Raw genomic sequence first — 25,921 nt, forward strand, 5'->3', positions numbered from 1 at the left:
CAGGAACAAAAACCTTGGGAGCGCCGTCATTTTGATTGACTGCACCCTACCCATCAAGGACAGCGGCAATGCGTCCCACCTCTTGAAGTCCTCCTCCATTTGCTCCACCAGCCTTGTAAAATTAAGCCTATGCAGGGCCCCCCAGCTCCTGGCCACCTAGACTCCCAGATACCTGAAGCTCCTCGCTTCCTTTTTTAGTGGGAGCTCGCCTATCCCCCTTTCCTGGTCCCCTGGATGAACTACGAACAGCTCGCTCTTCCCCATGATGAGCTTGTACCCCGAAAAGTCCCCGAATTCCCTAAGAATCCTCATTACCTCCGGCATTCCTCCCACCGGGTCCGCCACATACAGCAGCAGGTCGTCCGCATAGAGCGACACCCTATGCTCCTCCCCACCCCGCACCAACCCCCTCCAGTTCCTTGACTCCATCAGTGCCATAGCCAGGGGTTCAATCGCCAGTGCGAAGAGCAGGGGGGATAAGGGACACCCCTGTCTCGTCCCTTGGTGCAACCGAAAGTACTAGGACCTCCTCCTGTTTGTGGCCACACTCGCCATCGGGACCTCATACAACAGCCTAACCCACCTGACAAATCCCTCGCCAAACCCGAACCTCTTCAGCACCTCCCACAGGTACCCCCACTCTACCCTATCGAAGGCTTTCTCAGCGTCCATCGCCACCACTATCTCCGCCTCTCCCTCCCTCGCCGGCATCATGATAACGTTCAAAAGCCTCCGCACATTCGCGTTCAACTGTCTCCCCTTCACAAACCCCGTCTGGTCTTCGTGGATGATCTGCAGCACACAATCCTCAATCCTCGTGGCTAAGACCTTCGCCAGCACCTTGGCATCTACGTTCAGCAACAAAATCGGCCTGTAAGACCCACACTGCAGGGGATCCTTGTCCCGCTTCAGGATCAAGGAGATCAGTGCCCGGGACATCGTCGGGGGCAAAGCCCCCCCCTCCCTTGCCTCATTGAAGGCCCTAACTAACAGCGGGCCCAACAGGTCAATATATTTTTTATAGAATTCGACCGGGAAACTGTCCGGCCCCGGTGCCTTCCTCGCCTGCATGCTTCCTATCCCTTTGGTCAGCTCCTCCAGCACAATCGGGGCCCCCAATCCCGCCACCAGTCCCTCTTCCACCTTTGGAAACCTCAATTGGTCCAGGAAGCGGCCCATCCCTCCCTCCTCCCATGGGGGCTCGGATCGGTACAATTCCTCGTAGAAGTCCCTGAAGCCCCCATTGATGCCAGCTCCACTCCGCATCACACTCCCTCCCCTGTCCTTAACTCCCCCGATCTCCCTAGCTGCGTCCCGCTTCCGAAGCAGATGCACCAGCATCCGGCTTGCCTTTTCCCCATACTCGTAAATCGCCCCCTGGGCCTTCCTCCACTGCACCTCCGCCTTCCTGGTGGTCACCAGGTTGAATTCGGCCTGGAGGCTATGCCTATTCCTCAACAATCCTTCCTCGGGCTCCTCCGCATACCTCCTGTCTACCCTCACTATCTCCCCCACCAGCCTCTTCCTCTCCCCCCGCTCCCTCCGCTTCTTGTGGGCCCTAATGGAGATCAGCTCTCCCCTCACTACCGTCTTCAGTGCCTCCCATACCATCCCCAGTTGGACCTCCCCGTTGTCGTTGGTCTCCAGGTACCTCTCTATACTTCCTCGGACCCGCTCGCTCACCTCCTCGTCCGCCAACAGCCCCACCTCCAAGCGCCACAGCGGGCGCTGGTCCCTCTCCTCCCCCATCTCCAAGTCCACCCAATGCGGGGCCCAAGTCCCCAATCGCCCGTCCCGACCCTCAATCTGTGTCCAACTTCTCGGCCTGAACAAAGGCACACGCCTCCTCCGGAGTCTCAAAATAATGGTGCCGGTCCTTGTAGGTAACCCACAGTTGCGCTGGCTGCAACATGCCAAACTTCACCCCCTTCCTGTGCAGCACCGCCTTCGCTCGATTGTACCTGGCCCTCCTCTTCGCCACCTCCGCACTCCAGTCCTGATATATCCGAACCTCCGCGTTCTCCCACCTGCTGCTCCTCTCCTTCTTGGCCCACCTGAGCACACACTCCCGATCGATGAACCGATGGAACCTCACCAGCACCGCCCGCGGAGTCTCGTTAGCCTTGGGCCTCCTCGCCAGCCTCTATGGGCCCCTTCCAGCTCCAGGGGCCCCTGGAAGGACCCCGCTCCCATCAGCAAGTTCAACATGGTGACCACATAGGCCCCCACGTCCGGCCGCTCCGGGAGGCCCAGAATCCACAGATACTTCCGCGTCGACCGATTCTCCATCTCCTCGAACCGCTCCTGCCATTTTTTGTGGAGCACCTCGTGCCTTTACCGCCAGGCCTAAGATCTTGTACTCATTGTCAGAGATCTTTTGTCGAGCCTCGCGGATCGCCACTCCCTGGGCCGTCTGTGTCTCCTGCAGCTTATCAATAGACGCCTTCATCGGCTCTAGCAGGTCCGTTTTAATCTCTCTGAAGCAGCGCTGGATACCCTCCTGCTGCTCTTCCGCCCACTGTATCCACACTGCCTGGTCTCCGCCCGCCGCCATTATGTCCTTCTTCCCTCGCACCTTCTTCGGGTCCACCACCACCTTTTTTTGTCGCCCCGCTCCTAGTTGAAGCCATATACTGACGGGGAGCTGTTGTAGACTCCTTCCCACACTGGGAAACGCCGAAAAACGTCGAAGAGGAGGGCCAGGTACAATCAAGCGAAGGTGGTGAAGAGAAAAGGGGCTGGTTTAGCTCACTGGGCTAAATCGCTGGCTTTTAAAGCAGACCAAGGCAGGCCAGCAGCACGGTTCGATTCCCGTACCAGCCTCCCCGAACAGGCGCTGGAATGTGGCGACTAGGGGTTTTTCACAGTAACTTCATTAAAGCCTCCTCGTGACAATAAGCGATTTTCATTTCATTTTCATTTCATTTCAAAAGTGCGGTTGGGGGCCCTGAAAAGAGCCCAAAAGTCCGTTTTTGCGGGAGCCGCCGAATGTGCGACTTAGCTCCGCATAGCCGCAACCGGAAGAGACATAAATGCAGTTATTACATACTGAAGTGAGGTTACTCAGTCCTGGTTTCTTTTCGAGACAAACCATTTAAGAGTTAGATTGAGGGAGCAATAGCCATTAGAATTATGGAATGATGCAGCATAGAAGGAGGCCATTTTGTCTGTTGGACCTGTGTTGACTCTTTGGTAGAGCTATCCAATTCATTTCAGATAGACAGTGCATTCCAGGTCACAAGTTGCCTCATATTTTAGGAAAGGAGGATGGGTGGCAGTATTGATTAAGGAGAACATTGCAGTGCTGGAGAGAGGGGATGTCCCAGAGGGGTGTAAAGAACCAAATAATTTGGCTAGAGCTAAGGAACAAAAATGGTGAAAGTTACATTGGTTGATGTAGTCTATTGGTCACCAACTAGGGAAAAATGTAGAGTGACGAATTTGCAAGGAAGAGAAGTGGACGAATTATAGAGTTATAACGGGGAACTTAATTATGGAATACATACTGCGATAGTAGTAGTGTAAAGGGCACTGTTGGGCAAGAGTTCCTGGAGTGTGTTCTGGATAATTTTCTACTGTATGCCTCACAGCACCAGGGACCAAGGTTCGATTCCAGCATTGGGTGATTGTCTGTGTGGAGTTGCATGTTCTGCCCGTGTCTGCATGGGTTTCCTCCGGATGCTCCAGTTTCCTCCCACAATCCAAAGATGTACAAGTTAGATGGACTGGTTTGCTAAATTCCCCACTTGGTGTCCAAAGATGTGCCGGTTTGGTGGGATTGTGGGAATAGGGCAGGGAAGTGGGCCTAAGTAGGTGCTCTTTCAGAGGGTTGGTGCAAACTCAATGGGCTGAATGACCTCCTTTCACACTGTAGGAATTCTATACATTCTATGTTTTCAGTTTAACAGGAAGAGAGGCATTGCTGGACTTGATTCTTGTCCAAATGAATCAAGTGTCAGTAGGGGAACATTTTTGTGGACAGTGATCATGTGTAAAAGACTTAAATTGACTATGGAAAAGGACAAGGAGCAATCCAGAATAAGAATAATTAACCAGGAGAAAGTCAACTTCATTGGGGTAAGAATGGACCTGGCCCAGATATATTGGAATCAAAGATTAGCAGGCAAAACTGTAACCGAACAAAGGGCTGCCTTTAAAGAAGTAAGAATTTGCGTATATTCCCACAAGGGGGAAAGGTAGGGCAAATGAATCCAGAGCTCCCTGGATGACAAAAGTGATATAGATAAAGATGAAGCAGATGAAGTGTTCTTATGATAAGTGTCAGTTGGATAATACAATTCTAAACCAGGCCAAATATGGGCGTTTCAGAGGGGAATTGAAAACTAAAATAAGAGATGCAAGGAAAAGGGAGACCGGCAGCTAACCTAAAATGAAATGCCCGTATCTCCTATAAACATATAATAGTAAAACTGGTGGTATGAGGATGAGTGGAGCTGATGAGAGACCAAAAGGAAAGTTTACGCATGGAGGCACGAGGCATGGCTGAAGTATTAAATTAATACTTTACTCTGTTTTTTTTAACCAAGGAAACATGTGCTGACTAGGTCATGGTGAAAGAAGCGAAAGTTCAAACATTTGTAGGTTTAAAATTGATGAGGAGGTATCGGGTCTCTACTTATTTAAATAACAGGACCAGATGAGATGCATCCAAGATTACTGGGGGAAATGAAAGGGTAATAGAGATTGGCCATTTATGGCTGAGGTGAGGATAAATTTCTTCACCCAAAGGAATTGTAAATGTTTACACTCAGCCCCAGAGAGATGTGGATGCTCAGAGGTTTAGTATATTCAAAACAGTGGTTGAAAGATTATTGGGTGCTTAGAGAATTAAAGGATATAAGGATGGAGATGAGTTATAATGGCAGAGCAGACTCGAAAGGGCCAAATGGTCTATTCCAGCTCCTTTTTCCTATGATCTCTGCCCCCTCACCCTAACCTCCCCACAACAGAGGAAATCTACTCTTATCAAACCAAATTTGACACCAGCTGGAGCATTGTGTCAAAATTTCGGGCAACGTGTCCTAGCTGTGAAAGCTATAGAGGAGATTTACTAGAATGGTTTCAGGGATGTGGGATTACAGCTACATGGATAGACTAGATAAGATGCGGTTGTTCTCCTTTGAGCAGAGAAGGCTAAGTGGAGCAAAGCAAAATACAGCAGATACTGGAAATCTGAAAGAAAAAGTGCTGGAAAAGCTCAGCTGGTAGCATCTGTGGCGAGCGAAACAGATTTAATGTTTTGAGTCCAATATGACACATCCTGGAACCTCTTCCAAAGAAGATACATTGGACTCAAAATATTAACTCTTTCTCTCTCCACAGATGAGTTTAGACCAGCTAGGTTTTCCCCAGCACTTTACAAGTGGCTATGATTTTGAATGCACTACTTGATAGGGTCATGTATAAAAATTCAATAGTGGCCTTCAAAAGAGAATTTGATAAATACTTGAAGAAAAAAATACATGGGAAAAAGCAGGGGAGTGGAGCTAACTGGATTCCCTTCAAAAGATCTGGCACAGATTTTTTAAAAATATTTTTATTCTCCTTTTTCACATTTTCTCCCAAATTTACACCCACCAACAATAAACAATAATCAGCAACAAATATGTCAATCCCCATAACAATAACAACACTCCCACCAAACCCCAAACATTAGCCCGCATGTTTATATAAACAAATGACAAAAAGGAATCAGGGATCACCCATAGTCACCCTTAATACACACAGCCCCCCCTCCCCCCAACCCTCCCACCCATCCCCTCCAACTAATATTCGATGTTATCTAGTTCTTGAAAGTGCATAATGAATCATGCCCATGAATTGTAGAACCCTCCGTCCTTCCCCTCAGTTTAAACTTAACCTTCTCAAGAGTCAAGAATTCCAACAGGTCCCCCCGCTATGCCAGGGCACAGGGTGGAGAGGCTGCTCTCCATCCCAACAGGATCTGTCTTCGGGCAATCAATGAGGCAAGGGCTACGATATCTGCCTCCGCCCCTGTTTCCAACCCTGTCTGGTCCGACACCCCGTATATGGCCTCCCGGGAACCTGGGTCCAGTTTCACGTGCACCACCTTGGAAATTACCTAAAAACCTCCTTCCAGTAATCCTCTAGCTTTGGACAGGACCAAAACATATGAATGTGATTAGCGCCCCCCCCCCCCCCCCCCCCCAGAACGCTCACACACATCTTCTACTCCTTCAAAGAATCGGCTCATCCTCGCCCTCGTGAGGTGTGCTCTGTATACCACCTTCAGCTGTATCAGCCCCAACCTTGCACACGAGGTGGAGGCATTTACTCTCCGGAGCACCTCACACCAGAACCCCTCCTCTATAACCTCTCCCAACTCTTCCTCCCACTTTGCTTTGATCCCTTCCAGTGATGCCTTATCCTCTTCCAAAATAGCTCCGTTAACCGCTGACACTACCCCCTTCTCCAGTCCCCCTGTCGTCAGCACCTCCTCCAGCAATGTGGAGGCCGGTTCCTCCGGGAAGCTCTGTATCTCCTTTCTGGCAAAATTTCGAACCTGCATGTATCTCAACATCTCCCCCTGCCCCAGCCCATACTTCGCTTCCAGCTCCTTCAATCCTGCAAACCGACCCCTAAGAAACAAATCTTTTAGCGTCTTAATCCCCTTCTCCTCCCATTTCTGAAAATTTCCATCCCACCCCCCTGGCTCTAATCTGTGGTTCCCCCGAATCGGCATTTCCCTTGACCCTGCCCCCAACCCGAAGTGTTGGCGAAACTGCCTCCACATTCTCAATGAAGCTATTATTACCGGACTCCCTGAGTATTTCCCCGGAGCTATCTGGAGCGGTGCTGTCGCTAGTGCTTTCAATTCCGACCCCCTGCATAAACTCTCCTCCATTCTGACCCACTGGGAATCAACCCCTCTGACCCAGCTCCGCACCTTCTCCACATTCGCTGCCTAGTAGTAATACATCAGGTTCGGGAGACCAAAACCCCCTGCCTGCCTTCTCCTCTGTAGCAGCACCTTTCTCACTCTGGCCACCTTCCCTCCCCATATGAATGAGGCAATCCTTCCCTCAATCTCTCTGAAAAAAGCCTTCGGCAGGAATTGAAAAATAAACAGAAATCGCGGCAACACATTCATTTTAACCGCCTGTACCCAACCCGCCAGTGACAGAGGGAGACCATCCCACCTTGCCAGATGAACTTTCACTCTCCTCACCAAACTAGAGATGTTGTACCCCACTCCCGGGCAACCTGCACCCCCTGATACCTAAAGTGAGTCCCTGCCCTACGGAATGGCAGCCCCCCCACCCCCGGCCGAGACACCACAAAATACTCACTCTTGTCTAGATTCAGCTTGTACCCCGAGAAAGACCCAAATACTCGCAGTAGCTCCAATATTCCCCCTATCGACACACTGGTTCCGACACGTATAACAGCAACTCGTCGGCATATAAGGACACCCTATGCTCTATTCCCCCACCCCGCACTATTCCGTTCCATGCTCCCTAACTTCTTGATGCGATGGCCAACGGCTCAATGCAAACAGCAGGTGTGGACAAAGGACATCCCTGCCTCGTCCCACGGTGGAGAGAAAAGTATCCCGAGCTGATGTTGTTTGTGCGGACACTCGCCCTCGGCTCCTTGTATAGTAGCTTTACCCAGTTCACAAATCTTGGTCCAATCGCAAACCGCTCCAGAACTGCCATCAAGTACCCCCATTCTACCCGGTGAAATGCCTTCTCGGCGTCCAATGCCACAACCACCTCTGTTTCCTTCCCCTCTGCCGGTGCCATAACGACGTTCAATACCCTTCTAACGTTTGAAAAGAGCTGCCTCCCTCTCACGAACCCCGTCTGATCCTCTCATATCACCTTCGGAAGGTACTCCTCCAGCCTACCCGCCAGTACCTTCGCCAATACTTTTGCTTCCACATTCAAAAGTGATATGGGCCTATACGACCCACACTTCGTCGGATCCTTATCTTTTTTTAGCAACAGTGAAATCGATGCCTGCCCCAAGGTTTGTGGCAATACCCCCTTCCCTATCGCCTCTTCAAACATCCCCACCATCAGGGGTGCCAGCTTATCCTTGAATTTGTTATAATATTCCACCGGAAACCCAAACTGGCACAGATTTGATGTGCTGAGTGGCTTTTTGTGCTGTACTGTCCTGTGGTTCACAGAACACCTGTTTCAGGTTCCCTGTGAATATTATTTTGCCCTGACTCAACTGGTGCCTACTGCCCTCAGGAAAACCAGGGTTACAGGGAACCTAACAGGGTTTCCTTTTGCCACAACCATCAAGGTAACATCTTAAAATACACTTTCTGGCATGTGGCGATGGGAGGAGCAGGTATTTTCTTCATGACTCCACATTCAAAGAATGAGAGTTGCTGCTGGTTACCATTTTGACCCGCCCTTCCATCTTTTTTCACCAGCAAGCTACCTGTTGTCCATAGTTCACTGGCTGAATGGCAGTAAGGCCTGAGATCCAATCTCGGGTGCATTTTAGCCTCCTCTTTCGGGCACAGGAATTATTCCCTCCACGTGTCCAAAAATAGTTGTGCCTGAATTTCAAATGCTTACATACTTTTATATTTAACTGCATTTGAAAAATAATTAATTGGTCTAAAACATTTTAAGTTGCCCAGAATAATTATTTTTTGTTACTTTGCAAGTAAATCCATTGTATACCATGGTACTGACATTTACAGACCTGTAGGACTGAAGGTTCTATACTTAGTTTGTGCTAAACTATGTGATCTCAGGTGGGGTGGTGTTGAAGCTAGTACAATAGGCAGAAAGGGAGAATCAGGATAATAGAAAATACAACAATGGATTGATCTAAAATAAAAACAGAAAATGCTGGAACTACTCAGCTGATCTGGCAATACCTGTGTGGGGAGAAACAGGGTTAATGTTTCAGGCCAGTGAGCCTTAGAGTCGGAGTCAGACAGTACAGAAACAGTCCCTTGGCTCATTGTGTCTATGCTGACTATCAAGTACCAATCTATACTAATCCCATTCACCAGCACTTGGTCCCTTACTCCTATGCCGTGGCAATTTAAGTGCTCGTCCAGATGCTTTTTAAATGTTGCATGGGTACCTGCCTCCACCACCCTCTCAGGCAACGTGTTCCATATTTACACCACCCTCTGAGTAAAAAACTTTTCCCTCAGGTCCCCTCTAAACCACTTAATCCTCATCTTAAACCTATCTGGTCTTAGACACTTCTGCCATTGGAAAAAGTTCTTATGGTCTACCCTGTCTATCTCTCTCAATTTAGTATACCTGTATCAGATCTCCCCTCAGCCTCCTCTGCTCCAGAGAAAACAAACCCAGCCTATCCAGTCTCTTCTCATAGCTGAAACTTTCCATCACAGGCAACATCCTGGTGAATCTCCTCTGCACCCCCTCCGGTGCAATCGCATCCTTCAGATGATGTGGCGACCAGAACTGCACACGCTAGTCCATCTGCGGCTTAACCAATGTTTATAAAGTTGTACCAAGACCTCCCAGTTCCTACATTCTATGTCCCAGCTAATCTTCCATATTTGTTCTTCACCACCCTATCTCCCTGTGCTGCTACCTTCAGGGATCCATGGAATTGTACGCCAAAATCCCTAAATTCCTCAATAATCCTGAGGGACCGACCGTTCACTATGTATATCCTACCCTTATTAGACCTCCCAAAATGCATCACCTGACACTCGAGATTAAATTCCATCTGCCATTGCTCTGCCCAATTTACCAGGTGATCAACATCAGTCTGTAGCCTAAGACTATCCTACTCACCATCAACAATGCTACCAATTTTCGTGTCATCTGCAAACTTACTAATTATACCTTCTACATTTACATCAAAGTCGTTCATGTATTTAACAAACAACATGGGTCCCAATGCTGATCCCTGTGGTACTCAGCTGGTCACAGTCTTCCAATCACAAAAGCAACCCTCCACTATCACCCTCTGCCCCCTATTAACAAGCCAATTTTGGATCCAATTTGCCAACTTGCCTTGGATCCCATGGGGTCTAATCCTTTGGACCAGCCTTCCATGTGGGACTTTGTCAAAGGCCTTACTGAAGTCCATGTAAAGCACATCAACTGCAACAGCCTCACCAATTTTGACAGAACTAATTTTTATTGCATATTTCCAGGATCGGCAGTATTTTATTTTTGTATGAATAAATTCATTGATTTATTCAGTTCCTTTTGTATTTTTGTTTTTATAGGAACTAGAGATTTTTTTCCCATCGCTTGGTAAAGGGCCATCAAATACGGCAGGATGCATTAATTGCACCTTATGCATTATCAAACCTCATGCTATTGCTGAAGGTAAGCTTAAGATTTGTCATCTTGGAGAAAACATTCCTTTCTATCAGAAGGAAATGAAAATTCAGTTTGTTTTGTAGAATTAACACAAACACAACCCTTGGGTTTCCTTGCTCATCTTTCATAAGAAATCCTTCCAAAAGGTCATCTGGTATAATTATTACAACTTCCTAGACCCTTTTATGTGAAGAAGTATGATTTCATCAGTTTTCATTATGGAAAGCTACGTCCAGGCAACATATACTGTGATAATGAGCTTTTGCAAAGAAGAATATTGAATTATCAGCGATCTCGAATGGCGAAACATAAAAGGATTTCAGCGCAACAGTACAAGTTGTCTTGAGTACAAAAAATGTTGACAATAGCTATCATTTCCTTAATAGTAAGAAATAAGGAACTGTGAAGGAGCAGAGAATTAGGAATCCGTGTACATGAAATCGCTAAAAGCCAGTGGACAAATAAAAAGCAAATTGAAAGATTAATAGACAAGGGGGCTAAAATACAAAGGAGCGGAAATGATGCTGTAGTTGAATAAAGCTCTGGTTAAACTGCATCTAGTGCATTGCATTGTTCTGTGCCTCAGGAAGGATATATTGACTTTGGAAGGTGTGCAGCAGATTCACTAGAATTATACTGGGTTTAAAATAATTACATTTGTGGACAGATTGCATAGGTATTCCAAAGTTGGTCAGGTAGATAAGAGGAAAAAATAATTTCTCTGTGGAAATCCAGAACAAGGGGTGTTAATCTTGGATTAGAGCTATAGTATTCGGGATGATATCAAGAACTCCTGCACACAAACGATAGTGAAATTCTGGAACTCTCTTACCCGAATAACTGTTGAAGCTGGGTCAACTTAAAATTTCAAAATTGTGATTGATAGATAAGCACGTTGAGCCTATTGTGAACCAAAGCAGATAAATGTAATTCAGATAGAGAGCAACGATGATAGTTTTATTACAGTTGATGGGATCTTCCAGTGTGCAAATAGTTGCTATAACTGCAGGTATAATGATCAAAAATGGAGGGAGAGTAAATATCATCCCCTTCTTGTTGGTTGATAAAATATTACCTATAAACTATATTATGGGGTTGGTTTAGTACAGTGGGCTAAACAGCTAGCTTGTAATGCAGCACAAGACCAGCAGCGCGGGCTCAATTCCTGTACCGGCCTCATCGAACAGGCGCCGGAATGTGGCGACTAGGGGCTTTTCACAGTAACCTCATTGAAGCCTACTTGTGACAATAAAGCGATTATTATTATTATTGGCACATGCCCATATTGACAATTGAGAGCAAATGAGGTGTCTTGTTTTTATTGTGCCAGAGTACATGCAAGTTAAAGTTTAATAATAATGTGAAATCTGCAGTATTGATTTAACACTGTTAATTCGATAAACCTGTATCGTAGTTCTTCGCCTAAGCCACAAATCCTGATAAGAATGTTTATTTTTCCAGAATTTGAAGACGAGGAGAATATAAGGAAGTAATTCCTTAAGATGTGACAGTAACCAGAGTTCCTATTTGATCCCTAGGTAGTGATGCATTACCAGGTGTTATGTTTATAAAGTCACTCTCTTGTTTCTGGGAGCAAAGATTTTCTCTCAAGAATGAGATTTATCACAAAAAGCAGCCGTTGGTAGCTCGATTAATAATTTTAAATCTGGATCGATAGATTTTTGTTTGCTAAGTTTATTAAGGGATGTGAAGCCAAGGTCGATGAATGGCGTTAGAATAAGATCAGCCATGACCTCATTAAAGGGTAGCACAGGCTTAAGAGCTGAATGGGCTTCTGTAAGAAGCCAGAAAACTTGCTTCACTCAGAAGGCCTTTGCACCTCATTTTATCACATTTATTTCAGCAATTAGTCAGTTTGGCTCAAGGCAGTCGTTGGAGCATGGATCCAGTACAATCTCCTCTCGTCATGATTTGTTCAAATATTTTACGTTTTGATTACTTTATCAAGTTACTTGGAAGCATTTGAGTAGAGATGGTGAAGTCATTTAGCTTTGGGGAATGGTGCAAAAAAGAAAGTGAAAACCAACTGTGTAAGCAGCTAACTTGTAGCTTGGCATAATAGTTTAGAACTGATTTCTGCTACATGTGCTTAATTACGGCAAAAACAAGTTACCACTAGTACTCGTGCGTAATGAGTTTGGATATTTAAAGCTCAAGTCAAAATCTACTTTGTTTTTCTCTTGCCTCCCAAAGATCAGAACAATTATGGGAGAACATGTGATAAAGCTATTAGCTGAATTAAACTGAAAAAAGTTTATGTTCTTTTCCTGGGCACAGCAAATGTATCTCCATATCTAATGAAGTTATCACTCCAATGTAGGAAGGCAGAGCTTACTTAGGCATGAGTATGAAACATGGAAGCCAAAAATATTTAGAGCGAAAAGGAGCATGGGAACCTCAATCATAACACAAGTCTTCATTGTCCACCCACTGAACTATTTTAGCAAAATTCAACTAATAACGTAGCATCCGGCCTATCGGCTTTCAGTTGTTTAATCCCCTTTCTAAATGTCTGGGAAATCTCCAGTGATGTTGGCAGGACTCCTGACAGAAACATTAATCCTGTCTGCTGACCTGCTCACTTAACCTATATTTTGTGCTCCTGCCACAATACAAAATGGCAGCCCATAAGTTGAGTGCTGTTGAAGTGCACTAACCTCTTGAAATTTTGCCAACTCATTCAGTGCTTCCTTCCTCCATTGAGCTGCTGATCTGCTTTCCCATGGGATGAACGTTTTCCAATAGGATTTTGATGCCACAAGTTTGGCGCGCAATCAGCTCACCATATTCACCACATAATTAATGTAAAATATATGCAAAGAACGGTGTGAATCTTGTAACAATCTCCTGAGATGAACTGGGCTTGAGGGACAAGACTGAAAATGAGCTGTAGTGCATTGCTTTGTGGCAGCAGCTCTGTTAAAGACTATTTTTAGTCACAGCAAACAATCACACACAACATCCAGGTGTGATGTAGAAACTCAAATATTTCAACATGTTTTATTTCCTTCAATGGGAGCCCCTTTACCACACATCTTAATGAGTTAGGCTAAAATATTTTTTTAACATTAGGATTGCTTTTCCTGCAGAATACTAACATCCACCTGATTAAAATCTTTCAGCTCATGAAGAGCATGAATTTGTAGTCTTAAGGGTCTGGGTAGGATTAATGTAGAACTGAGTACAGTACCACCCATACGGTGATGTGAGAGCACATAACCCACATCCAGGGTTAGTCTGGTATTGGACAGTGTTAAATTTAATAATATACGTTGGAGAAATAATACAGCAGCTTGTCTTTTACCTTCAGCAAGTCATAGAATCATAGAAACCCTACACTGCAGAAGGAGGCCATTAGTCCCATCGAGTCAGCATGGCGGCACAAGTGGGTGGCGCTGTGGCTTCGCGGCGCCAGGGTCCCAGGTTCAATTCCCCGCTGGGTCGCTGTCTGTGCGGAGTCTGCATGTTCTCCCCGTGTCTGCGTGGGTTTCCTCCGGGGTGCTCAGGTTTCCTCCCACAGTCCAAAGACGTGCGGGTTAGGTGGATTGGCCATGATAAATTGCCCTTTGTGACCAAAATGCTTAGGCGGGTTACGGGGACAGGGTGGAAGTGAGGGCTTAAGTGCGTCGGTGCAGACTCGATGGGCCGAATGGCCTCCTTCTGCACTGTATATTCTATGAGTCTGCACCCACCTTCAGGAAGAGCACCCTACCTAGGCCCACTTCACTGCCCCTTATCCCTCTTAACCCCTTAACCTAACCTATACATCCCTGCACACTAAGGGACAATTTAGCGTGGCCAACCACCTAACCTGCACATCTTTGGACTGTAGGAGGAAACCGGAGCACCCGGAGGAAACCCACACAGACATGCTTGCTTCCTCAACTGGTGATCCAGCATCTTGCTTGCCTTCTCCCCATACTCATGCACTGCGCCACTAGCCCCCCACAACTGTCTCACCACCTTCCCTGTGGACACTAATCCAAACTGCATCTGGAACCTGTGCCTCGCCCTTAACAGCCCCTCTTACGGTGCCACCGAGCACCTCCGATCCACCCACAGAATCTCATCTTACCAGCCTTGCTCTCGCCTCTCATAAGACCATAAGGCAAAGGAGCAGAATTAGGCCACTCGGCCCATCGAGTCTGCTCCGCCATTCAATCATGGCTAATTTTTTCTCATCCCCATTCTGCTGCCTTCTCCCATAACCCCTGACCCCCTTATTAATCAAGAATCTATCTCTCTCGGTCTTAAAGACATTCAGTGATTTGGCCTCCACAGCCTTCTGCGGCAAAGAGTTCCACAGATTCACCACCCTCTGGCTGAAGAAATTCCTCCTCATCTCTGTTTTAAATGATCATCCCTTTAGTCTGAGATGATGTCCTTTGGTTCTAGTTTTTCCTACAAGCGGGAACATCCTCTCCACGTCCACTCTATCCAGGCCTCGCAGTATCCTGTAAGTTTCAATAAGGGTCCCCCTTGTCCTTCTAAACTCCAACGAGTACAGACCCAGAATCCTCAACCGTTCCTCATACGACAAGCTGTTCATTCCAGGGATCATTCTTGTGAACCTCCTCTGGACCCTTTCCAAGACCAGCACATCCTTCCTTAGATACGGGTCCCAAAACTGCTCACAATACTCCAAATGGGGGTTGACCAGAGCCTTATACAGCCTCAGAAGTACATCCCTGGTCTTGTATTCTAGCCCTCTTGACATGAATGCTAACATTGCATTTGCCTTCTTAACTGCCGACTGAACCTGCACATTAACCTTAAGAGAATCGTGAGCATGGACTCCCAAGTCCCTTTGTGCTTCTGATTTCCTAAGCATTTCCTCATTTAGAAAATAGTCTATGCCTAAATTCCTCCTTCCAAAGTGCATAACCTCACACCTTTCCACATTGTATTTCATTTGCCACTTCATTGCCTACTCTCCTAGCTTGTCCAAATCCTTCTGCAGCCCCCTTGCTTCCTCAATACTATCTGTCCCTCTACAGATCTTTGTATCATCTGCAAACGTAGCAACCGTGCCTTCAGTCCCTTCTTCCAGATCATTAATGTATATTGTGAAAAGTTGTGGTTCCAGCACAGACCCCTGAGGCACACCACTAGTCACCGGCTGCCATCCTGAAAAAGACCCCCTTTATCGCCCCTCCACCCTCTCCCTATGCACCTAAATCAAAATAAATTCCCCCCTAACCACTGCCTTGAGTGCCTTCCACAGCGTGGCGACTGTGACCTCTCCCGTGTCGTTCCACTCCACATAGCCCTGAATGGCAGCCCACACCCGCTCACAACCCCATCTTCCAACAGCTCGCATCTAACCTCCACTGCGGCTGCAGTGCCTCCCCCTGAACTACACACAAATCCACCCAATGCGGCGCATGGTCAGAAAGGCTGAGTACTCCGAGTCAGCTACCCCTGCCAGCAGCGCCTTGTCCATCACAGAAAATTGATCCGGGAGTACACCCGGTTTACATGGGAAACGTACGAGAGCTCCTTCACCCTCTGCCTCCCAAACCTCCACGATCCACCCCCCTTCCCCTCCCCATGCGCTCTATGAACCCCCTCAACTCTCCGCCACCGCCGACACTCTCAACGATTTAGGACTTGACCGGTCCAGACTCGGGTCCCGGACCGTATTGAAATCATCCCCATAATCAGCCGTTGCATGTCCAGGTCTGGGATCCCTCCCAAAACCGGCCTCATAAAGTCCACGCCTTCCCAATTCGGGGCATACGCATTCAACAGGACCACTGGCATCCCCTCCAACTTCCCACTGACCATCACTTACCTACGCTCGGTTCGACCACAATGCTCCCCACCTCAAAAGCCACCCTCTTGTTAACCAATACTGCCAATCCCTTGTCTTCATGTCCAGCCCGAGTAGAACACTTGCCCCACCCATCCCTTCCTCAACCCCGTCTCATCCCCCAGCTTCAGGTACGTCTTCTGCAAAAACAAACGTTTGCCTTCTGACTCTTCAGATATGCGAAAACCCGCGCCCGTTTAACCGGCCAATTCAGCCCTCTCACTATCCCAGTGACTAGCCTGGTCAGGGGGGACTCCCCACCCGTCTCCCCTGCGGGTCAGTCATATCCCACTGCCATCTATCCCTTCCTAATTACGCCACACCGACCACACCTTCTGCCGCCCCCCCAATCCTCCCAACCACCACCAAACAAAGAGAAACAAAAAGCACACTTATCATCACCACCCCCCCGGGCCCTGTTGAAGCCCATTCCAAATTGCCCACCCCATATGCCCCATTGCCCAAATCTCAGAACAACTACAGGAATGCAAACTCCAATAACACCTGGAGAAGATCAAGACTTGTACCCATCCCCCTCCTCTGAAAATAGTGAATGAACGAGCTAAATTTAGCAGTCAGTTTCTGAGCATACTGGCGTGTCCAGTGAAAGAAAATTGGAAACTTGAAAGCCACAACATTGCGGAAAATTATTGGTAGCTTTTCCTAGTGATTCATGGTGGACATCTTCAATCACTGCACATCTGCCATGCTTCTTTTAAAACACAGAGGGAAAATTAAGATTTCTCCATGTCCACTTGTTTGTTTCTGCCCCAAATTTATCAGTGATAAAGACGACCTGATGGGAAGAGGCCAATATTAGGTAGGTTAGTGACTCAAAGCCACAGTGACATGCATGGTTTTTATGAATATTACTTAACTTAAAAATAATCACATCCAATGGGCGGGATTCTCCATTGGCTGACGCTGGAATCGGGAAACACAACTAGGCGGAGAATCGGTTCCGACGGCAAAAAGATGGCGGAGGCTGATTTGGCGCCAAATCCCAATTCTCCGTCACCTCGACAGCGGCGTGAATGGAGTCCGGAATGCAAATACAGTAAACACCATTTTGCATATCATTAGTGGGCCTGACCCGGTATTCTCCAGGGCCTCCACAATTCTCCGTCTTCGATGGGTCGAGTTCACAATGGCGTGTTTCACTCGTGCCTTTAAATATCATAAAACTGGCATCGTGGCCGCTGAAGGAGAGAGAGGAGGTAGGACACAGAGGTGCGACTGTGGGCTGCCAGGGCGGACACTGGCCAGGCAGGCTGTGGGTGGGGGGGGGGGGGGGGGGGGTGGACACTGGCCAGGCAGGCTGGGGGCGGGGCAGGGGGGGTGAGGAGGAGGAGGGAGATTGACAGGAGAACAGGCATTGTGGCCGGGGTGATCCCCCCCTTGGGACTGGGACCGCCATTGCCGCGACCTGCAGGCCCCACTGACCACCTACCTTGGCTCCTGGTTCTGCAGAGTGACACCTGCCGTATGGGTGCCCACACCCCACCCTCTGCCATACACCCCACCACTATTGTGTTAATTTCCTCCTTAACCAGCAATGTAACCCCACTGCCTTTTCCTTTTTGTCTGTTTTTCCTAAATACTGAGTACCCCTGGACATTCAGTTCTCATCCCTGGTCACCCTGCAGCCATGTTTCCGTAATTCCGACTATATCATAGCCGTTCGCGTCTATTTGTGCGATTAGTTCATCCACTTTATTGCGAATGCTCCACACATTAAGGCACAAAGCCTTGAAGCTTGTCTTTTTAACATTACTAGTCCCACTCCCAATATTTTTCACTGTGGCCCTGTTAGAATCTGGCTTTTGGTTTCTCTGACTATCACTTTTCTTCTTCCCCTTTCTGTAGCCCGTTGGACCTGGTTGGGCACGGGGGCATGCACCATGCTAACATGTTGGCCTTTCACCCCTTGCTGACAATGGATATCCAATCAGCAATGATGGCCTTTCTCCTAGTCGCTGCAGTCCTGGAGAATGCTGTCCGAGCTGGCATTGCTCGAGGAAGAGGATGTTGCAGCAGTGGAGCGTGCCCCAGAGGAACAGGAGGCAGCCGGCCAGAATGGAGAGCCGCTGCCCAACAGGCCGAGTAGGTGGAGGAGGTGCCGCATGAGGCCTCGTAGCAGCGCCTGTCATTCGAAGACCTTGTCGGACAAGGCATGCCATTGAAGACTCCGGCTCAGCAGGGAGACAGTGCGACATATCTGCTAAATCATGGCACATCTGGCACCATGAAGCTTTGGTGGGGACACCCGCTCCTGGTTGCCATCAAAGTAATGGTCGCCCTGAACTTCGATGCCACGGATTCCTTCCAGGCGCCGAGTGGGGACCTGTCCGGAATCTCAAACTCAGTGCACAGGTACATCCGTGCCATCGCCCAGTCGGCACAATACATCCATTTCAATGTGGACCAAGTCCACCAGGATGCCCGGGCAGCCGCCATCGTTGACATGCCCCTGGTCCAGGGTGTTATGATATCCATATTAACATATCATGGTGCAATCACACACACACTGATGGACAGGTAGACGGACCAATCAACACACACACAAAATCACAGCCAATCACCAGTGAGAGTACACGCACTATAAAACAGGGAACACCACAGTTCCCGCTCATTCCACCAGGAGATAGTTCAGAGCACAGAGCTCACAGTGTGCCACTCAGACATGCACCATATGCTGAGTGCCTCTCTAAGATAGTGCTAGGGCTGGGTCCACAGGTTAACTGGTGAAGTACGAACCACAGCCAGAAGTTAACAGTTGTTATTGTACAGAATAATAAAACAGAGTTGTACCATCTACAACCGTGTTGGTTCGTTTGTATATCGGAACACCCAACACGACATGATACCAGGTTTGGAAACTCACCAGCAACTGTGAGACCTACCTGCACCTCTTCAGAGATCCGCCATCCTGCGCCATGGACACCATCAGCCCGCCGCAGCCGCTCCAAATCGCTGGAAATCCCGGCGTCAACTGGAAGCTGTTTAAACAGCGCTTCCAGCTCTTTCTAGAAGCCACAGACAGGGAGAATGCATCGGACACCAGGAAGATCGCCCTTCTCCTCTCCACAGCAGGGCAACACGCCATCCACATCTACAACTCCCTGGCATTCGCGGAAGGTGAGGACAAGACGAAGTACAAAACGGTCCTTCTAAAATTTGAGCAACACTTCAGCATCAAAGTGAATGAGAGCTTCGAGAGGTACCTCTTCCAGCAGCGCCTGCAGGGTAAGGATGAGCCTTTACAATCTTTTTTGACACACTTCTGTATCCTCGCGCAATCCTGTGGCTATGAGGCCACCTCCGATTCCATGATTCGGGACCAGATAGTTTTTGGGGTCACCTCGGACACCCTACACCAGCAGCTCCTCAAAATTAAGCGCCTCACCCTAGCGACTGCCATCGAGACCTGCGTCCTCCTCGAAAACGTGACCAGCCGGTACTCCCAATTCCAGGCGGCCGAATCGGCACGGCAGGGGTCCTATGAGGCGGAGCGGGTCCAGTCGATCGAGTTCCTCGCGGCCCAGACGAGGACGGCCATTTTGCGCGCTTTCCGAGGCCTCCCGCGCTTGTACGCGTCAAAAGAGGGAACGTCGACGCAGAGGGACGTGACATGCAGGCGCGCTCTACGCAGGAACGAACCATGCATGCGCGGCGGCGCAACGAACGCCATGACGTCACGACGTGCGGCAACTGTGGAGCCGCACACTTAAAGCGGCAATGTCCAGCCAAAACTCGACAATGTCTCCGCTGTGGCAAGATGGGCCACTACGCTGCCTGCAGTCGAGCAGCTCAACCTGCCAACGCTCCGCAATTCCGCCAGCCTCGCAGGGACGTGCGGGCCATTCAGCCTCCATACACCGAGTCATACCCTGACGACGTACAGACCGGTGATACCAACGACCGGGAAGCCTTCCGCATCGCGGTTATTGACAGGAACCCGTTGTCCCCAAGCAGGACCCACCAGCCGATGCCAGTGCACAGCGTTAATCCGGGTGATGAATGGTGTGCCACCTTAATGGTCAACCAATCACCAATCACATTCCGCTTAGACTCTGGTGCCTCCGCCAATCTTATTGCATGGTCAGCCTTCTATATCTTGAAGGTCAAACCACCGATTCGGCCATCCCACTGTCAGTTGGTTGATTACAACGGTAATGTTATCCCGGCCATGGGGTCTTGCCAGCTCGAGGTTGCACACAATTCATACACAGCCACACTGTCTTTTGAGATAGTTGGATCCTCGAAGGACTCTCTGCTAGGCGCACAGGCGTGCAAGATTCTCCACCTCGTTCAGCGGGTACACACTCTGTCTCCAGAAGGCACGTCCGATTTCCCGGATGCAGACTTTAGGGCACAGCTCCACTTGCTCCTCGCCCACAACCAGGAAGCTTTCGAGGGCATGGGCACACTGCCCTACACTTACAGAATACGGCTCAAACCGGACGACGCCCCGGTTATTCACGCACCTCGTAGAGTCCCAGCACCACTCAAGGACCGCCTCAAGCAGCAGCTGCAGGATCTGCAGGACCAAGGAGTGCTTTCCCGGGTCACGGAGCCTACGCCATGGGTCAGCTCCATGGTGTGCATTAAAAAGCCCTCTGGTGAGCTCCAGATCTGCATCGACCCCAAAAACCTGAACAATAACATCATGAGGGAACACTACCCCATACCCAAACGGGAAGAAATCACGAGCGAAATGGCCCGGGCTAAAATTTTCACCAAACTTGATGCCTCAAAGGGTTTTTGGCAGATTCTGCTGGATCAGCAGGAAGCTGTGCACGTTCAACACTCCCTTTGGCAGATACTGCTACAATAGGATGCCGTTTGGCATCATCTCTGCATCCGAGGTGTTTCATCGAATCATGGAAAAGATGATGGAGGGCATCGAAGGGGTGCACATCTATGTTGACGACGTCATCATCTGGTCCACCACACCACAGGAGCACATCAGTCGTCTCCAGCGCGTCTTTGCTCGGATACGAGAGCACGGCCTGCGCCTCAGCCGAGCCAAGTGTTCTTTTGGCCAAACTGAGCTAAAGTTTCTGGGGGACCACATATCCCGGTCAGGGGTGTGTCCGGATGCCGACAAAGTGGCAGCTATTGCAGCCATGCCGCAGCCGGCAGACAAGAAGGCAGTGCTATGCTTTCTCGGGATGGTCAACTTCCTGGGGAAGTTTATTCCCAACCTTGCCTCGCACACAACGGCTCTTCGCCACCTGGTAAAGAAGACTACGGAGTTCCAATGGCTGCCCGCACACCAGAAGGAATGGGAAGAGCTCAAGATCAAGCTCACCACCGCCCCGGTATTGCCGTTCTTCGACACTACTCGAGACACACAGATTTCGACTGATGCCAGCCAGTCCGGCATTGGGGCGGTACTCCTGCAACGGGATGACACTGCATCATGGGCCCCGGTTGCCTATGCCTCGCGGGCCATGACCCCCACAGAACAGCGCTATGCGCAGATTGAGGACGAGTGTCCATATACATAGATCCCTGAAAGTTGCCACTCCGGTTGAGAGGGTTGTTAAGAAGGCGTACGGTGTGTTAGCTTTTATTGGTAGAGGGATTGAGTTTCGGAGCCATGAGGTCATGTTGCAGCTGTACAAAACTCTGGTGCGGCCGCATTTGGAGTATTGCGTGCAATTCTGGTCGCCGCATTATAGGAAGGATGTGGAAGCATTGGAAAGGGTGCAGAGGAGATTTACCAGAATGTAGCCTGGTATGGAGGAAAGATCTTATGAGGAAAGGCTGAGGGACTTGAGGCTGTTTTCGTTAGAGAGAAGAAGGTTAAGAGGTGACTTAATTGAGGCATACAAGATGATCAGAGGATTGGATAGGGTGGACAGTGAGAGCCTTTTTCCTCGGATGGTGATGTCTAGCACGAGGGGATATAGCTTTAAATTGAGGGGAGATAGATATAAAACTGACGTCAGAGGTAGGTTCTTTACTCCGAGTAGTAAGGGTGTGGAATGCCCTGCCTGCAACAGTAGTGGACTCGCCAACACTAAGGGTATTCAAATGGTCATTGGATAGACAAATGGACGATAAAGGAATAGTGTAAATGGGCTTTAGAGTGGTTTCACAGGTCGGCGCAACATCGAGGGCTGAAGGGCCTGTACTGCGCTGCAATGTTCTATGTTCTATGAGTGCCTGGGTTTGTTAACCGGCATAGATAAATTCCATGACTATGTGTATGGTCTTCCGCAGTTCACCGTGGAGACCGACCATCGCCCCCTGGTCGGCAACATACAAAAGGACCTCAATGAGATGACCCCTCGCCTCCAGCGCATTCTGCTCAAGCTCAGGAGAAAAGACTTCCAACTTGTCTACACACCGGGAAATGACCTCATCATTACGGATGCCCTGTCCAGAGCAGTGAGCACACCGCCCGAATCGGGGGGGGGGGGTTCGTCTGTCACATCGACCAATCTGCCAGCTACTGGTGCAAGTCTGGCCCACATTCGCCGTGAGACTGCGGCTGACCCCCTTCTACAACGTGTGATGCGCCACATGACGGAATGGTGGCTCAAGGGGCAGTGCCCACAATTCTACAATGTCCGGGAGGACTTGGCCGTCGTTGATGGTGTCCTCCTAAAGTTGGACCGGATTGTGATCCCACACAGCTTGTCCTCGAACAATTGCACGAAGGCCATCTCGGGGTTGAAAAGTGCAAGCGGAGGGCCCGAGAAGCTGTGTACTGGCCGGGCATCAGCGACAACATCGCCAACATGGTGCTCAACTGCCCCACCTGCCAAAGTTTCAGCCGGCGCAACCCCCTGAGACGCTTCAGCCCCATGAGTTGGTAACGTCCCCCTGGGCAAAGGTGGGTGTGGACCTTTTTCATGCGCTCGGCAGGAACTATGTCATCATAATTGACTCTTTTTCCAATTATCCGGAGGTCATACGCCTGCACGACTTGACATCATCAGCTGTAATCAGAGCATGTAAAGAAACCTTTGCTCACCATGGCATTCCGCTTACCGTCATGTCGGACAATGGGCCCTGTTTTGCGAGCCATGAATGGTCTTCTTTTGCCGCTTCATATGGCTTCACACACGTGACGCCCAGCCCTTTGAATCCCCAGTCGAATGGCAAGGTGGAAAAGTGCGTCCATGTCGTGAAGCGGCTCCTCTGCAAGGCTGCTGATGCCGGATCAGATTTCTGTTTAGCCCTGCTGGTCTATTGCTCGGCCCCACTGTCCACAAGCCTATCACCGGCCTAGCTGTTGGTGGGTCGCACCCTCAGGACCACTGTGCCGTCCATTCATGTTCCTAAACCCGACCATGCTCCAGTACTGCAAAGGATGTGACAGCAGCGTGCTCAGCAGAAGGTGGCACATGACACTCGGGCAACTGATCTTCCTGCCTTGGCGCCTGGAGACAACGTCCGCATCCACCTACCAGAGGGTGGCTGGTTGGCAACCGCCGAGGTTCTCCGCCGTGTGGCTCCCCGCTCGTTCCTGGTTCGCATGCCTGATGGCTCCATTCGCCGGCGTAATCGGCGGGCCCTTCGGCTGCTTCCACGCTCGCTACGTGATCATGAACCGGTGCCACGCCCTCCTGTTGTCCCTGATGTCGACTTCGTGGAGCTTCCTGCCACTGTGCCTATTCCTCTATCGCCCGTGGCCAGGCCCATTCCTCAGCCGGTGGATCCTGACCCACCCCTGAGGCGGTCAACCCAAATTCGTCGCCCACCTACTAGACTGGACTTATGAGCCTGTTTGCACATTGGACTCACTGAATTGTTGTGCAACAATGTTAAAGTGTTTCTTTTTTTGTCGTTCCAGGAGTTCTCTTTCGATATTCGATGATTGCACTTGTTTTGTTTGTGGTACAACCTCGTTGCTCTGTTGCACCTGACACCTTCCTATGTATATAGTTTAGTCTCATGTACATGTTGTAAATATTGCACACACATACTCAGCCACACTCAGTACACACCAATATTTATTACCATGTAGGCACATATCCTTGTGAAAAAGGGGGATGTCATGATATCCATATTAACATATCATGGTGCAATCACACACGCACACTGATGGACAGGTAGACGGACCAATCAACACACACGCAACATCACAGCCAATCACCAGTGAGAGCACACGCACTATAAAACAGGGAACACCACAGATCCCACTTATTCCACCAGGAGATAGCTCCGAGCACAGAGCTCACAGCATGCCACTCAGACATGCACCATGTGCTGAGTGCCTCTCTAAGTTAGTGCTAGGGCTGGGTCCACAGGTTAACTGGTGAAGTACGAACCACAGCCAGAAGTTAACAGTTGTATTGTACAGAATAATAAAACAGAGTTGTACCATCTACAACCGTGTTGGTTCGTTTGTATATTGGAACACCCAACACGACACGGGGTGATCGACAAGATGCATGTCATCCTACGAACACCTACAGATGACAGGCTACTCTACACCAACCAAAAGGGGTTCCAATCGATGAACGTACAGCTGATATGTGACCATCAGCTGCGCATCATGCACGTCTGCGCCCAATACCCGGGCACACTTGATGATTCCTAGCATGTTCGAGCCCCCCCCCTCCCGTTGACCAGCCCAGACCACCCTTCACACCTATCTGACAGAGCACTGAGGCAGATTGTAACAGTGTGAACAGGTGTTTAATGTGACAACATATATACGGAGTCATACCCTAGCCCCCATAACTAAACTGTGTCCTGCAACCTTGTCAACTTAGCTGGTATCTAACGGGGAGGGTGGTCTTACAGGGCGAATGGGTCCTGATGCTCGGATGTCCCAGCCGCTATGTTCTGCCCGCTGCCCACCAGATGCGCTGGGAAAGGGGGGGGGGGGGGGGGAAGAGAACGAGAGAGTCCGAGGTGCTGCGATGTTCCGGTACCTCCCCTGTGGGTGTCATCTGGCATGGCCCCATCACCTCTTCTTCCCTCAGGGAGCCCGCTGGCCCTGGGCTACTCCATGGGTCGGGAGTGCAAGTGGAGCCTTCCCTTGAGGATCCGCCACCACCTGGCGCTGCAGGTCCTAGAGGCCCGCTCTGGCCTCGACCAGGGTCTGCATGCTCTGGGACTGTGCAACAGCGAATGGCGGCTGCTGGCAACCTCCTTCCTGGGCTGGGGTCAACCGCCTCTCCTCCACCAGGTCTTCAGCTCGGCGTCAGTGAATCTTGGGCCGCTCTCCTTGCTGCCAACTTGTTAGCTGGGATGGTGTGTGTGGGGAGTGAAGTGTGTTTATGCAGCTGCAGCTTGTCAGCCTCCTGAATGTCAATCTCTGACCCGGCGAATCCGGGTCCGAGATTGAGTTCCACTTGCACTGTTGCCAACACCTTAACATTCGCTGAATTGGTCCAGATGCGGTGCCAGTTTTGCTGTCATGGAAGTCCGCAAATTCTGAACTGGCGACAACACTTAGTCTGAGGAACAGAGAATTCTGCCAAATATATTTTGTAATTTTTAAATAAAGTTTATTTCCGGTTTTAAAAATGAATGATTTTTACATTGTTCGGCATTACAGAACTTTGACTACTGCTGAAAAAAAGATACATAGAAGCTTTTTATCTTGTACTCATCAGGATACTTTCCTCGATATACTAGTTACAAAATCTGTCGATAGATTCTTTATGGCTGGCTCCTTCAAGCCTACCTTCATTGGTCAATAGACGCATTGGGATTCTTGCAATTCCACGCACTACAATATTTGCCTTCTTGGCAGCAATATAAATAGGGCCTGCTTCAACTTGCAAGCTTTTTG

The 25,921-nt window shown here is 49.3% G+C and overlaps 1 protein-coding gene across 4 annotated transcripts in view; it reads left to right on the plus strand.

Annotated features, from left to right (window-relative positions):
- Positions 1-25,921, plus strand: part of nme7 (NME/NM23 family member 7) — a 325,065-nt gene that overhangs the window by 83,881 nt on the left and 215,263 nt on the right. For all 4 annotated transcript variants that reach the window (XM_072513809.1, XM_072513808.1, XM_072513811.1 and 1 more), the window contains one exon: positions 10,229-10,331. In XM_072513809.1, the coding sequence (XP_072369910.1) occupies positions 10,229-10,331 (103 nt within the window). The remainder of the gene's footprint in view (positions 1-10,228; positions 10,332-25,921) is intronic.

Source organism: Scyliorhinus torazame, chromosome 8 (genome assembly GCF_047496885.1).
Source record: "Scyliorhinus torazame isolate Kashiwa2021f chromosome 8, sScyTor2.1, whole genome shotgun sequence".
NCBI classification, from domain to species: domain Eukaryota; kingdom Metazoa; phylum Chordata; class Chondrichthyes; order Carcharhiniformes; family Scyliorhinidae; genus Scyliorhinus; species Scyliorhinus torazame.